The sequence below is a fragment of the Aedes albopictus genome, chromosome 3 (assembly GCF_035046485.1).
Source record: "Aedes albopictus strain Foshan chromosome 3, AalbF5, whole genome shotgun sequence".
In the NCBI taxonomy this organism is placed as follows: Eukaryota; Metazoa; Arthropoda; class Insecta; order Diptera; family Culicidae; genus Aedes; species Aedes albopictus.
In genome coordinates this window covers 134690650-134704571 of record NC_085138.1, presented here as the reverse complement: position 1 = coordinate 134704571, position 13922 = coordinate 134690650, and the positions used below count along the sequence as shown (strand labels likewise).

The window sequence follows — 13922 nt, the reverse complement described above, 5'->3', positions numbered from 1 at the left end:
ACCTGGTGTGATGGTTAGAACACTTGACTATCACGCCGAAGACCTGGGATCGAATCCCACTCCCGACAAACTCGCAAAATGTGAGTTCTTCCTTCGGAAGGGAAGTAAAGCGTGGGTCCCGAGATGAACTAGCCTAGGGCTAAAAATCTCGTTAATACAGATAAAAAAAATCCCTGGAAGAATTTCAGGAGGGATCCCTGGAGGCATTTCTGAAAAAAATCCTTGGAAGAATTTCTGAAGGAATTTCTGGAGGAACTTTTGGAGGAATCAGGGAAGGCATTCCAGGGAGATTTCCTGAAAAAACCGTGTAGGAATTCCTGGAAGAACTCCTGAAAGAAGCTCTGGAAATGCCTGGTGGAACCCTTGGAGGAATTCCTGAAGGAATCCGTGAAGTAGTTCCAGGATGCATTCCTGGAGGAATCCCTGAACGAATCCTTGAAGACGTGTTTAGAGGGATCCTTGGTATTCCTCCTGGAGGAATCCTTTTAGGAATTCCTTGAAGAATTCCTGGAGAAATTTCTGGAGGAATTCCTGGAAGAATTCATAGACGAATCTCTGAAGTAATTCCTAGATAAATTTCTGGAGAAATCATTGACGATATTCCTGAAGAAATTCCTGGAGGATCTGTAGATTTCAACAAGGATTCCGATAGACATTTTTTATCTAGGTTTTTCGACTTTATTTATATAATTATCTTTAATTCTAGCATTGCTAATTATTCACGAATATTTGTTTTTTTTTTATAACGACATTCATATTTCTTGTAAGAGTTATTGATCATTTTTTCTTTGATTGATTATTGATTTTTTTTCTATTTTACATGAATTGTTTATCAAATTTCATCAGGGTCGAGATAATGTCCTCAAATTAAATTTTCATACACGCAGCACAGCATGTTGAATCCTCTTCTTGGGACTTCATATTGCACCATTATTGCAGTGCCCCCCTAAGCAAGATCTCTGCGAACGCTAGTGCTCCCCTATGGCCTATTCATTTGGACTGGTTGATCTGTAAACCTAATAATTTATCTGTTTTTGAGAAAATGTAAAAGAAACCAATCGCACTGTTTAATTTACAAGTAAGAAAACCTGTCACCTCTAGAAAATTGCAACATGTTAGTTAAGGAAATGCTGTAAAAATGTAAATACATGTAAAATTGTTAAAGTAAATTGTGTAATACGGATTTGAGAAGCGTAAAAGAGTGATGCGAAAATTTAATAGTATATCTGTTTCCATGCTACTCTCCACAGTACTGAACATCACTTTTCCTAGCGTTCACGAAAACTATGGAAGTTCAAACTTATGTTGATTTATGACCATTACTCTTGGCTTCAAAAGTTGAATATATATAAACATGTCAGTTTATTATACTACCCATTGCCTAATATGTTCTTATTGTCAATCGTCGTTGCAATTCCCATTTATAATTTAATTATATTTCTTTGAGTACACGAATGAAACGAGCTCTATTGAATCTAGGGTCTTACCCCCTAAGCAACGGAATGCAACTGACGTAGAGTCAGATTTTTCGCGTTGATCAAACTACTACTACTTACTGTGCTGTATACATACTAAATATAAACGATAAGGACGACTTCTGGGTGATACGGTATTAAATAGTTAATTGTTTATAATTTGTATACATAAACTGAAAATAGGAACACAACTGTTCCGGGTAGGAAAAGGAAAGCGGAATCCTGGACGCGACAGAGAAACACGTGAATTTGAATCGTGCTTTATATGTTTAGATTAACTCGATTTAATGATATATTGCAAAAAAAAAAAACAACATGACAGGACGCGCCGATTCAGATAAGAGGAACAATGAACGAAACAAGATGAAGACAAAAAAATGAAACAAAACAGTTAAGACAAAATACTATTTTGTAAAAAAAAATCGTCAATAAAAAAACATTCAATACAAATGACTCGACCGTTAACTAAAATGGGAAGAAAGAACGCCCGAAATCGATGGCACTAAAATTGGAAATTAAACGGAATGAGCCACCGAGCAATCTTGTACCGATAAATCGTACGCCACAAGGTACAACCACCACTGACGGCAGTCAGCCAACACACAATGGAGGATTAGAGGGTGTCTTTCGGCTGAAGGAATCTTCCGAGCGCAAAGCGGAAACGAGCAAGACCGAATTACACATCTATACGAAACTGTTTGTTCTTCGCTGAGCATATCGACACTGTTGGTTGGAATGGTATCAACGTCACGTCAGAGGTAGGTGCAGCAAGCGAGGTAAGGCCAAAGGCAGCAAGACGGTTGTTGAATCTTCTTGCTGGCTGATTTTAGTAGGAAGCTGCCTGCTGCCAGTCAGTGAGGGTTGTTTCCCCAGAAATTAATGTACTTAACACGGCGAGCTGGGATTATAAATTTAACAGAACCGTGATTCCATCTACTGGAGGAGGAATCAAGTGAACGTGTAGGGTTTATTGCTTCTTTGGGAGGGTGGAAATGCTTCGCCGGAAGTACAATTATTTTCTGCTTTATATTGAATTACATGTGATGCCCAGCTTTGTTGGTTTATAAGGAGATGAAGTGTTAGCTGCAAGGATTGATTGGTATTATTAGGATTCATAAAAATAAGGCTTCTTAAAGGTCCTGCAAACAAGAAAGGCAATTTGGGAGGGAAGAACGTCTGACGAAAATCCAGTGCCAGCCATTACATCGCTTAATTTTATTTTGGAGTGTTAAATTTCCGTGAACTATTTATATTCCCGCTTCACACTACCATTCCCTGGTGGAATTGTTTCACGAAACACTGCGTTGTACAATATCGTCAACAGAAGGCGCTGGTATGAAACGTCAAACGCAAAGAAAGACGATGCGCGCGCCTCTGGCTGTGAGAGCCAAAAATATGAAAATTTTAAATGATTGTTTAAAGCGTGGTCGATGGGAGTTCCGCAAGTGTTCCTCTATGTTGTCTGGGAATGCCTGGGTAAATTTCTGGAGGAATCTTTCTTATTATATTTACGAAAGTAATTCAAAAAAGTTGATCTAAAATAATTCTTTAAGGACTTTTTGGAGGAGTTCCGAATGGGATATCTTGTATGAACTTTTGATTTAAAAGTCAAATAAAGGCCTGAAGGAAATTCTAAAGCAATTTAAAAAAAAAATATGCCGCAAAACCCGGAGAAATGTTTGACGAACTTTTGAAAGATAAATAGGGTTGTCCAAGGGGTTGTCCAAAAAACGACATTTCTCAATTCTAGGTTTAGGAAAAAAAATATCACGGGAAATATTAGTAAATTTTATGTTAATAAATGCAAGGGTCAAAATATCAGTTTTTAATGATTTGCACAATGTTGGACCACAACGGATATACTTTTTAGTATTTTTTTTTAACAATAGTTTAACTATTTTAACATAACTAGAAATGTTCTTCAAGTCGTTTGTGAGCTACTGGGTGAACTTCAGTTAGTAAAAAAACTACCAGCGAATTCGCCTTCTGGATAGTGATAATACTCCAAGCAATGCTTCAAGCATTCCTTCAGAGGTTCCTTCTGAATTTCTCCATAAATTCTTCCTGATTTTCCTTCGGAAGTTTCTCCTCAGATTCCTCTTAAGATTCCTCCTATGAGTTCTTTCTAAGATTCAGCTCGTTCTAGAATTCCTTCAGGAGTGCCTTCAGCGATTGATCCAAAAGTTCTTTCTGAGATTTATCCAGAGGTTCCTTCGATATACCCCCAGCAGTTCCTGCTGAAATTACTCCAGCAGTTTCTTTTGGTGTTCCTCAAGGAGTTTATGCTGGAAATCCACAAAAAGTTTCTTCTTAGATTCGTTCATTGGGTTTCCTTTTTTGAGAATTGCTCCAGCAGTTCCTTCTGGTAATTCTTCAAAAGTTCAATCTGGGTTTTTCAAGAAGTTATTTCTAAGATTCCACAAGGAGTTTCTTGCAGTCTTTATTGGAATCCTCCAGAAGCTCCTTCGAGGATTCCCTCAGGAGTTCCTCTACGGACACCTTCTCGAGTTCCTTCTGGGATTCCTCCAAGAATTTCCAAGAATGACCAGAAGTTGCTTCTGGGATTCATCCAAGAGTATTTCTCCAGAAGTTCCTTCCGGAATTCACTCCTTCCTTTTATGATTTCTTTAAGAGCCTTCTGGGATTTTTCAAGGAAATTCTTGAAATTCCTGGGCAATTCCTGAATGACTCTGGCAAGGATGGGAACACTCACTTGGAACGAGTTACACTCACTTGCAGTTTTCTCAACTCTGAAGCGTGCAATCAAGATATGATGTATGGACAACTTTTACCTTGTGATTTCGTCAAAAACTTTGCCGAATAGAGTAGGGGTCGCACACGCATACCGAAGTCGCGAGGGAGCTGCGAAGGCAACTCTCCACGAGGTGAATGCAAATTACACTCACCTCGTGGAGAGTTGCTTTCACAGCTCTGTCACGACCTTGGGATTCATGTGCGACCCCTACTCTATTCGGCAAAGTTTCAGACGAAATCACAAAGCAAAAGTCGCCCATACAACGCTTCTTGATTGCACGCTTCTAAGCTGAGAAAATAGCAAGTGAATGTTACTCGTTGCAAGTTCCCTCTATGGTTGTTACAGACGATTTTTTTTCTGAAATTGCTAAAGATGTTCCATCTGGCATGTATCCAGGAGTACTAGGAATCATCCAGGAAATGTTTTCGTGATACCTCCAGGAATTCTGAGATTTCTATAAATGTGCCTCCGGAGAATGGGGTTCCTTTTGGAATGTCTTCTGAAGTACTTTTACCGGTATTCCCAGAAAGATATCCTGGAGAAGTGTAATCTCAGAGAAGCTTTTTAAGGAAGCCTAGAACGAACATCTGGACGAATTAATACAAAACTGCTGGAGACATTCCATAAAAAAGGGGAATGGAGAAGGAACGCCGGGATGCGATGGTGAAATAATTCCGGAAAGAATTCCCAAAAAAAAATCTGGCATAAGTTCTAGGAAAAATCCACCAAGAAGTTTTCCCAAGACGAATTCTTGGAATTTCTGGAAGAATGCGTGGAAATTACTTCTTAAGGAATTCCGGAGAGAAGTTCTGGAAGAAACCTAGAACAAGCTCAGCGGAAATCCCTAAAAGGATCCTTTTGGTGTCATCTCCGGAAAACATCCTGAAGGAATCTCAGAAGAAAGTATGGGATAACTTCATGAAGGAATTTTAGAAGGAGCTCCTGGAGTACTCCTGGTAAGAGCTAATGAAAAGCCCCACAAGAAATTCTTAGTGGAATCCAGGAAAGATCTCCTGGATCAATCCCAGAAAGAATTCTTGAAGACATCTAAGAAGGGACTTCTTGAGGAATTACAGAAGAGACTCTTTGGCGAATCCATGAAAAAAAGTGGATGAACCCCTGGAGAAATCTCGGAATTTTCAAAGGAAGAATCTAAGAAGAATCTGCTTGAAAAATCCCAGAAAGCTCTTGAAGAAATCATCAGGAAGGAGTTAATTCCAGAAGAAATCACTATTGAAATTCAAAGAAGGATTTCTTGTATAAATCCCAGAAGCAACTTCTGGTCAATTTCGGAACATTTTAGAGGAACCCCAGAAGGAACTTCAGGAAGTATTCGTAAAGGGACTCCTGAGGGAATCCTCGAAGCAATTCCTGTAGGAAGCTCAGAAAGAACTCCTTGACAAATCATAGAATAAACTTTTGCAAAAGTCGCAGAAGCATCTGCTGGAGGAATTCTCAGAAAAGGAAATCCTAAGAAACTTCTTGACGAATCCAAGAAAAAACTTCTTGTGGATTCCCTGATTTAAATCCTGGAAGAACACCAAAAGAAACTGCTGGAGTAATTTTAGCAGCAACTCCTGGGGGTCCCTCAAAATCTTAGAAATAACTCTAAGATCAATCTCTGAATGCACTCCAGGTATTCCACAAGACCTTAGCGGTTTTCAAGGAGTTTCAGGAGTTGGGCGTGTTTCAGAAGGTGTATTCCAGGGTGCATTGCAGGGGTGTTCCAGAGGTTTGACGACGTTCCAGGGGTGCTCCAAGGATTTTCAAGGAGATTTGAGGGTGAACCTTTCTGTGGAGTTCCTGAGTATACTCTACGAATGAAGCTTAAAACTCGGGAAATGTTCACGTGAGAATCTAATTGGAATGTCACGGATACATCTAAGCAAGTAAAAAGCTTTATGAAACCCAGTGCAGAAAAAGCCAGGTCCGTATTGAATCTAAACAGAAGAGATATCAAACGACTGATCTGATAACTGTCCACAAATTTAATACGCGTCACACCACAATTTCCGAAACATTTCAGGGGGTTTCAATGGCTTTCAGGAGCACTGTTGTTGTGTGCCGGGGGATTTAACGGGCGTTCCAGTTTCAGAGGTGCTCCGAGGAATTCAGGGACATTACATGGTTATTCCAAGGGCGTTCCAAGGGTTGTCATTGAATTTCAGGGGCTCCAGTGGATAACAAGAGGCTCTAGGTGCGTTCCAGGATGTTTCAAAGGGGTGTTCCATGGCGTTTAAATGGCGTTAAAGAGGGTTTCAGGAACGTTCTGCGGGTTTTGCAAGGGGTTTCTGGGGATTTCATCGGCGTTCTAGGGGCTTCTAGGGTGTTCCAAGGAGTTTCATCAGCGTTCTAGGGATTTCAGATGCATTTCAGGTGTTTTCAAGGGAAATCTGAGGGTTTTCAGGGGCGTTCCACGGGTTTGAAAGAGGTTCAAGAGAATTTCAGCGACATTCCGTGGACTTCAGGGGTGTTTCAATGAGTTTCAGGGGCGTTTCTGGGAGTTTTGAAAGCATATAAGGAATTTTAAAGAGGTTTCAGGTGTTCCATGGTGTTTTAGAGGCGTTTCAGAAGCGTTACAGGGGGTTTCAATGAAAATCCCTGAGAAATTTGTCAAAACAAAGGCGTACAATACAGTAGACTGGTTGTCGCTCGTTTGCAAGAGTAGGGCTTAAGCCATCAAAGTCTACAATACTCTCTTTCCATTTCAAATACGGTTACAATAAGTGGTAAGAAGTGTCTTGTTAGGGCATCGTACACCGTAGTGCTTCATCTGTGATTCAATGTTTTTCTGTAGGTCTAACTCTCCCACATTATCCACGAAGAAGCCGTTGTTGATGGCAGTTCAATGATCATCTACGTTGTTGCCACATTCCAGCTTCCGGTTCTCTAGCATTAACAAAACTAATTTCTCAGTAGATAGCTCTGGAAATTAAAGGGCTCAAAAGATAACAAGCTGAAAAGCATGCTTCGTCCCAGTAATGGAGATGTAACAATAATCATGAGCCTACTCGTACATGCGGTCCAAGATATGCACTTCCATTTCTACAAGTTTCGTGAATAAATCAACCATTTTGCTACTTTCATCACCTTGTCCAAGCTTCATTCATCAGTTTTTGCAAGAACTTTCCCCTCGATAATAAAGCAGCAAATTCCCAGCTATGCAACCAAATCACCCAGATAAACCCAGACTTCTTAATGTTTAAAATAGAAGTTTGCTCCCGTCTTCGTTCTGAGCAGAATTGCAGAAAATATTGCACGACTATTAATCACCACCGCACGTTGGTGCTCCACTATCTATTCAAAGCTGGCAAAGACGACGACCGGAATGAAGTCTCGTTCATCAGTAAAAAGAGTAGCTCGCCAGAAGATGACGACGACGACGGTACATACCTTCCTCCGGAGATGCGGCGATTTCTCTTCGTCCTACGTGGTGCCGTGGGTGGTATGGTGGGATGCTCTCGGTTTTGCAGAAAGCAAAGTCAAACCGCACGACACCCTTTCCCCGCTCGATTTCATTTCGTTGGGATTCCCCAACGTGAACTGAACCCAAGGCACGCGGGGGCGACGACGCAGTCAAGCACAAAACTTGATGTGCACTTTGTCAGGACACCACCGTCGTCATCGTCGTCGTCCTTGTTGGATTCCTTTCACCCGGCAGAGGAGTCCCCTGGCTGCTTTATTATTGTATTATTTATTCATGCTCACTTTTCAGCTTAACTAATAATTCATTTCCCCGAAGCATGATTTCCTCCGGTGGTGGTGGCGATCCGCCATGTCCGATTGCTCGTTTCCTTGGCGGTTCGGGGGTGGGTTTTTGTGAGTCCCTGTCCAATTTGTCCTCGCGCTCACCTGGGGAGTCATTTCCGCTTTTTCCGTCAGTCGTCGTGTTTGTGATAATTGACAATTGTTGAGAGGATTATTCATTGGCGTAGTGGGATAATTTTTCTTGGGGGAGGAGCTGAGGCGATTCATAATAATTTGTATGAGGACTCTGGGAATACCAACTGTAGGATCGTGTCTCCCTTATGAAACATGTTGACCCTTTGAAATGTCGAGGCACTTATTTATTACTTCACACTTTTCACAATTGCATACCTAAACATACTGAAAATGTCAAACTGCGCAAGTTTACACCAAGTACCACGTGAACGTTTTTCGGACTTTGAAGTTAATTAAATTGTCAAAAAAGTTTGTGTCACAGAGAATATCAAGTTCAGAAAAAGTTCATAAGCAAACCTTTTTGAGATTAAGCGTTAATGAAAAAATGGGGGGTTTTCTCAGAAACAAACGAATTATTAGAACAAACATCATCCTAAGACATCAGGAGCACAAATTATTTAATAACAATATGATCTATCCTACCGAATGCAATTAACCATTTGACACTTTATACCCCACCTAATCCCATTCCCCTCCCATTCATCGCCAGCAGTGATCCAAATTGATCAACCGGGCCCCCTCGGACGGTTCGGCCAGGTAGAACCGGGCCCGATACTTGCCGCCCACTTTGCGCGAGTAGATGGTGTCGATCTCCTTCACGGCATCCTCGACGGCGCTCTTGCTCAGCAACGTCACGGTGCAACCCCCGAACCCACCGCCGGTCATCCGCGTTCCGAGCACCCCCGGTGCACCCATTGTAGCTTCAACCAGGATGTCCAGCTCGTGGCAGGAAACGTTGAAATCGTCCCGTAAAGATTTGTGCGATTCGTTCATTAGTTTTCCCATCTTTTGTTGGCGTTGTCGGTACCGTTGCCGTTGCTCACCCCGGGCCCGGAAGGTGACAGCGCGGAGTCAGTCACGGAGGAGCGAGCACACGCCGAGCAGAGCGCCGGGCCATTTCCGGGCGTTACAAATGGGGATCCATTTGTTTTTGTGTTTCGCCGGTTGTCGTTGTCGTCGTCGTCGTTGTTGTTGTTGTGGCACAGGTGTGTGTATGAATTTTGCGGAACATTGTGTGCAGTCATCCATTGTCGAGAGTAATGAAGTTGGGGTTGTTTTAAGGTTGTGCACATTCGTTGACGTTGATTGAATGGCGAGAACATGAAAAAGAGAGAAAAAAAAGCTGATGATAAATATTCGAGTACAGATATGTTTAAAGCATTCAAGGTAGGTATGTGAATCAAAGAATAATATCAAATTATGTGCATAAATGTGTACAATTTGTTTGCATTATTCATTACTAATGGTCGGTCAGAGTATAATTCACAAGAAAAACAGTTCACTTTAAACATAATTGCAAGAGGGTCAATGAACTACAGACCAAAGCTCCATCCTGCGAATGATCCAATCGAAATTCAAGCAGTCAAGGAGTGGTTGCGGTCATCCGACGACAAGTAACTGGGTGAGATCATTTCGAGTATTTTTTTTCTTTACACACTAGAAAAAGTTGGGGTAATTTCGCCAATGCGTTTTCATGAGGACTCCTGGAGTCTTTAATATCTGCAAATTAATCTTGCAGCTCTGGTACTGGCCTTATATTGAAGCGATAAAAATGTTAGAAGAAAATGATTGCAGTTCACAACAATCATTGAGCAAATTTAAAATAATTGGCTTAATTACCTCAACGGCTGTCGATCACAGGTAACACATGGGACTACTCTGAGTAAAAAACATAATTCAAAAATAGCTATCTAAGCTTGAAAGTTTATTCTTCGTATACTCTAAGTTCAATACAGTGGGAAACGCGCGACTATTTCAGTGAGTCGGTCGGGTTTCTCGGTAGGGAGATGGGGATACGAATATTGAATGCGAAATCAGAAGCGCGCGATAACTTACGAGGAATTCCACGGAGTCATGTCAGTCGATCCTGAGCGACCATTTCAAAAATATCTGAAACTTTGCACAGTTTTTCAATTTCATCTAAATCGCCATTTTTCGATATCAAACCTTCATATTCACTCACGATTAACTTTTCAAAAGGGTGTATGCGTAAATAGTTTAAAAATATTCTAAAAGCTGTACATTAAAAACGGATTGTTCGATTGTTATGAATTTTTCAGCAAAGTTAGATAACTAAATGATGATTCCTTAGAAAATATACACTGTAAAAAATTTCTTTTTTTACTTTAAAAATATATGATCTTTGTCACAAAAACTCAAATATCTGAAAACCCTATCTTTTTACCAACGTCATTTTTTTAGGGATAATGGCCCATTATATCAGCTATCTACCGTAAAATTTTGGTGATGGTAAACTGATAAACAAAAAAGTTATGACATTTCAAACATTTCACAATTTTTACATTTAGTAACAAAAAAAAAAAAAATTTTCTGTGTAAATTATTTCGAGAATTATATTTTGATGCTGATTTTATTGTAAAGGCTACCGCCTGAATTAAACAAGTTGTTTTCATGATATTTTTGTTTGATAATTCATAATTACTATAGTATCTATTTGAAACTTAGACGCGATCCAGTGTTGTGATCAAAAATATTGAGAGTGTCATACTTTTTATTGTAAGGTACACCGGGGCAAGTTGAAACGGATGGGGCAAGATGAAACAGAGGGTTGACATGATGTTTTCTAATGATGATAAACAGTAATCGCCATAACATATAGTTTTTGATTCAAACCATCTTTTAGCGAAGGATAAATTTCCAAATTGTATTGAAATCTATTTTAAAACTTCGTGTTTCATCTTGCCCCACCCGTTTCAACTTGCCCCGATGTACCTTACCTGACTGGTGAAAAAATCCCTTGATAGTGTTGAAAAGCTGTTGATCATAAGAAAAATGGAATTAAACTTATTTTCAGGAGTTTTATATATACGCGTATACGTCTAGTTGATCTGCAAAAAAAATTACCTATTAGAGAACAGACTTCATGATCGGAAGAATGCGAGTAACTTCAACAACAACAAATGCATGAGAGTACATACCACAGACAAACAGACGGAACACCTAGAACAATTTTCGTGAAAATCCATCGCCCAGTTCACATTACCACCACCTGGTGGAAATGTTTCACGAAACACTGCGTTGTGCAATATCGTCAACAGAAGGCGCTAATGTGAATCGATGCGCACTCTTCTGGTTATGAAAGCCACAATCAAGATTCAAAATGAACGTTAAAGGCGTGGTCAATGAAAATTTCGTCAGTGTTACGTTTGTTTGTCTGTATACATACCATGACAATGCTCACGAAAAAGCAAAAAAAATACTACCGCTATGGATATTAAAAATTGTATAGTATTTTTTTTCTTCAGCCAAGCAAACAACACCAAACTAGTCAGTTTAAACTAATAAGTGATTTTGTTTATTATAATCTAACGAACAACATGAACAGTCGCTTTCTCAAAGGTCTTCAACTCAACGCTCTCTTGTAGACCGTTTGATGAAAAAAAATGTTCAAAAGAGTTACGAAATCTTACCGAAAGCACCATACATAAACTGAAAGAGACTGGCACGTCCTGCCGTCTAGACTTTGACAAATGAGCCATCTGTATATCATCGGTAAAGCAGGGCGCAGGAAGTTCGAAAACGACAACAACTGAGAAATTGCCAGAAGTGCTAAGTACAGAGAGTCATGCCACCGTACCATCAGCGACATCTGTTTAAACAATTTAATCACGCCCCTTTTCAAAATCGCTTTGAAATATACTTCAACATCTATACCCATTTCAATATGTTTAACGCTGCAAAACACGCTTTCAACATTCATCTTGAAGGAGAGGGAAAACACTTGTCCTCAAATGTAACAGCAAACTAATGAATAAACGACTAATGCGCGGAGGGCGTGATAAAATCGGAACATTACTGTACATATAATATACATAATACATAATAAAAACAGCTTGTTTTACTCACGCAAGGCCATTAACAATAAAACCAGCATCAAACTGCGATTTCCGGCCGAAATAATTTACACTAAAAAAATTATTACTAAATGTGAAAATTGTGAAATGTTTGAATTGTCATAACTTTTTTGTTTATTAGTTTATCATCACCAAATTTTTATGGTAGATTGCTAATACAATGGACCGTTTTCCCTAAAAAAATACGTTGGTAAAAAGATAGGGTTTTGAGATATTTGAGTTTTTGTGACAAAAATGATATTTTTTAATGTTAAAAAAAGATTTTTTTTTCACAGTGTATATTTTCTTAGGAATCACCATTTAGTTATCTAACTTTGCTGAAAAATTCATAGCAATCGAACGAACCATTTTGGCTGTGCAGATTTTTGAACATTTTTGAACCATTTTAACATACACCCTTTTGAAAAGTTAGTCGTGATTCAAAATAAAAATTTGATATCGGAAAATGGCGATTTAGATGGAACTGAAAAACTGTGCAAAGTTTCAGTTCAATAGAAAATCATGAATTAAAAAATTTCCTTAATTTTGATGCTGTTGCTTGGAATCGCTCACGTGGGAAAGTCGGTTTTCACGGTTGTGTAAACGATCAATGCCGTGACGCGTATAATATAGAACGATCGTTGACGTATGTGCATTACGTTTACTATCGCGACCTAATAAATCATAATCGGGATGAAGACCGTGTCGTGTATTTTCATATAACTAGTGGATCACATCACCTCCCAAGTAACACACATGTTATATAAAAGTTTCGGCAGCGCAAGTTTTTGTTGTATAGAAGTTTATTTTACGTTATTTCAACACAATGTTAGAATTACGTAAAATAAACTTCTATACAACCAAAACTTGCGCTGTCGTAACTCTATTATAACATGTGTGTTGCTTGGGCTACCAAAGGTGGCTCGAAGATCCACTCCTTAAACTACCCTACTAACAAATACTCCTTCCCGAGATAACTGTGGTGATGCTGTGGATTCCACGGTTTCTAGTAACATCGGTTGTCGAACTAACATTCCTTCCCCTTCCCCTTTGTGTAGCTAGTCCCAAGCACCATTCATTGGATCTCTGTGCAACTTCGAATGTTCTGGTAGCAACTACGATGTGTATGGTTATCTTTGCTTTGGATCCGACTTTCACTGAAAAAGGAGCGTGTTAAAATTGGAACCTTTCAATCAGAATCATTTCTTGCGTATGAGGTAAAAAGTGTCTATTGCAACAACGCGAGTACGATCGCTGCCCAAGCCACGACGTCAAGATCATCATAGGAACGAAAACGGCCTACGACTCATTGATTTCGCCGCCTCCAAAAAAATGGCCATACGTAGCACCTTTTTCCAACACAGCCTCCCTTATCGTTACACCTGGAGATCACCACAGCAGACCGGAATCTCAAATCGACCACGTTCTGATTGACGAACGTCGCTTCTCCGACATTATCGACGTCAGGATCAGGACCTATCGTGGCGCCAACATCGACTCCGACCACTATCTGGTGATGGTCAAACTGCGTCCAAAACTCTCCGTCATCAACAATGTACGGTACCGGCGACCACCACGGTACAACCTAGAGCGACTGAAACAACCGGGTGTCGCCTCAGCATACGCGTAGAATCTCGAGGCCGCGTTGCCAGACGAGGGCGAGCTCGATGAGGCCCCTCTAGAGGACTGCTGGAGTTCAGTGAAAACAGACATCAACGACGCAACCGAGATCACCATCGGGTACGTGGAACGGAATCGACGGAACGAATGGTTCGACGAAGAATACAGAACGGTTTTAGAGGAGAAGAACGCAGCGAGGGCGGTAATGCTGCAGCAAAGGACTCGACAGAACGTGGAACATTACAACAGAAGACCCGCCTCTTTCGGGAGAAAAAG

The 13922-nt window shown here is 40.2% G+C and overlaps 1 protein-coding gene across 8 annotated transcripts in view; it reads right to left on the bottom strand.

The window, feature by feature from the left end:
* Positions 1–8543: 8543 nt before the first annotated feature.
* Positions 8544–13922, bottom strand: part of LOC115254245 (galactokinase) — a 154149-nt gene continuing 148770 nt past the window's right edge. For all 8 annotated transcript variants that reach the window (XM_062857345.1, XM_062857338.1, XM_062857340.1 and 5 more), the window contains one exon: positions 8544–8958. In XM_062857345.1, coding sequence (XP_062713329.1) covers positions 8653–8958 — 306 coding nt within the window. In that variant the 3' untranslated portion in view covers positions 8544–8652. The remainder of the gene's footprint in view (positions 8959–13922) is intronic.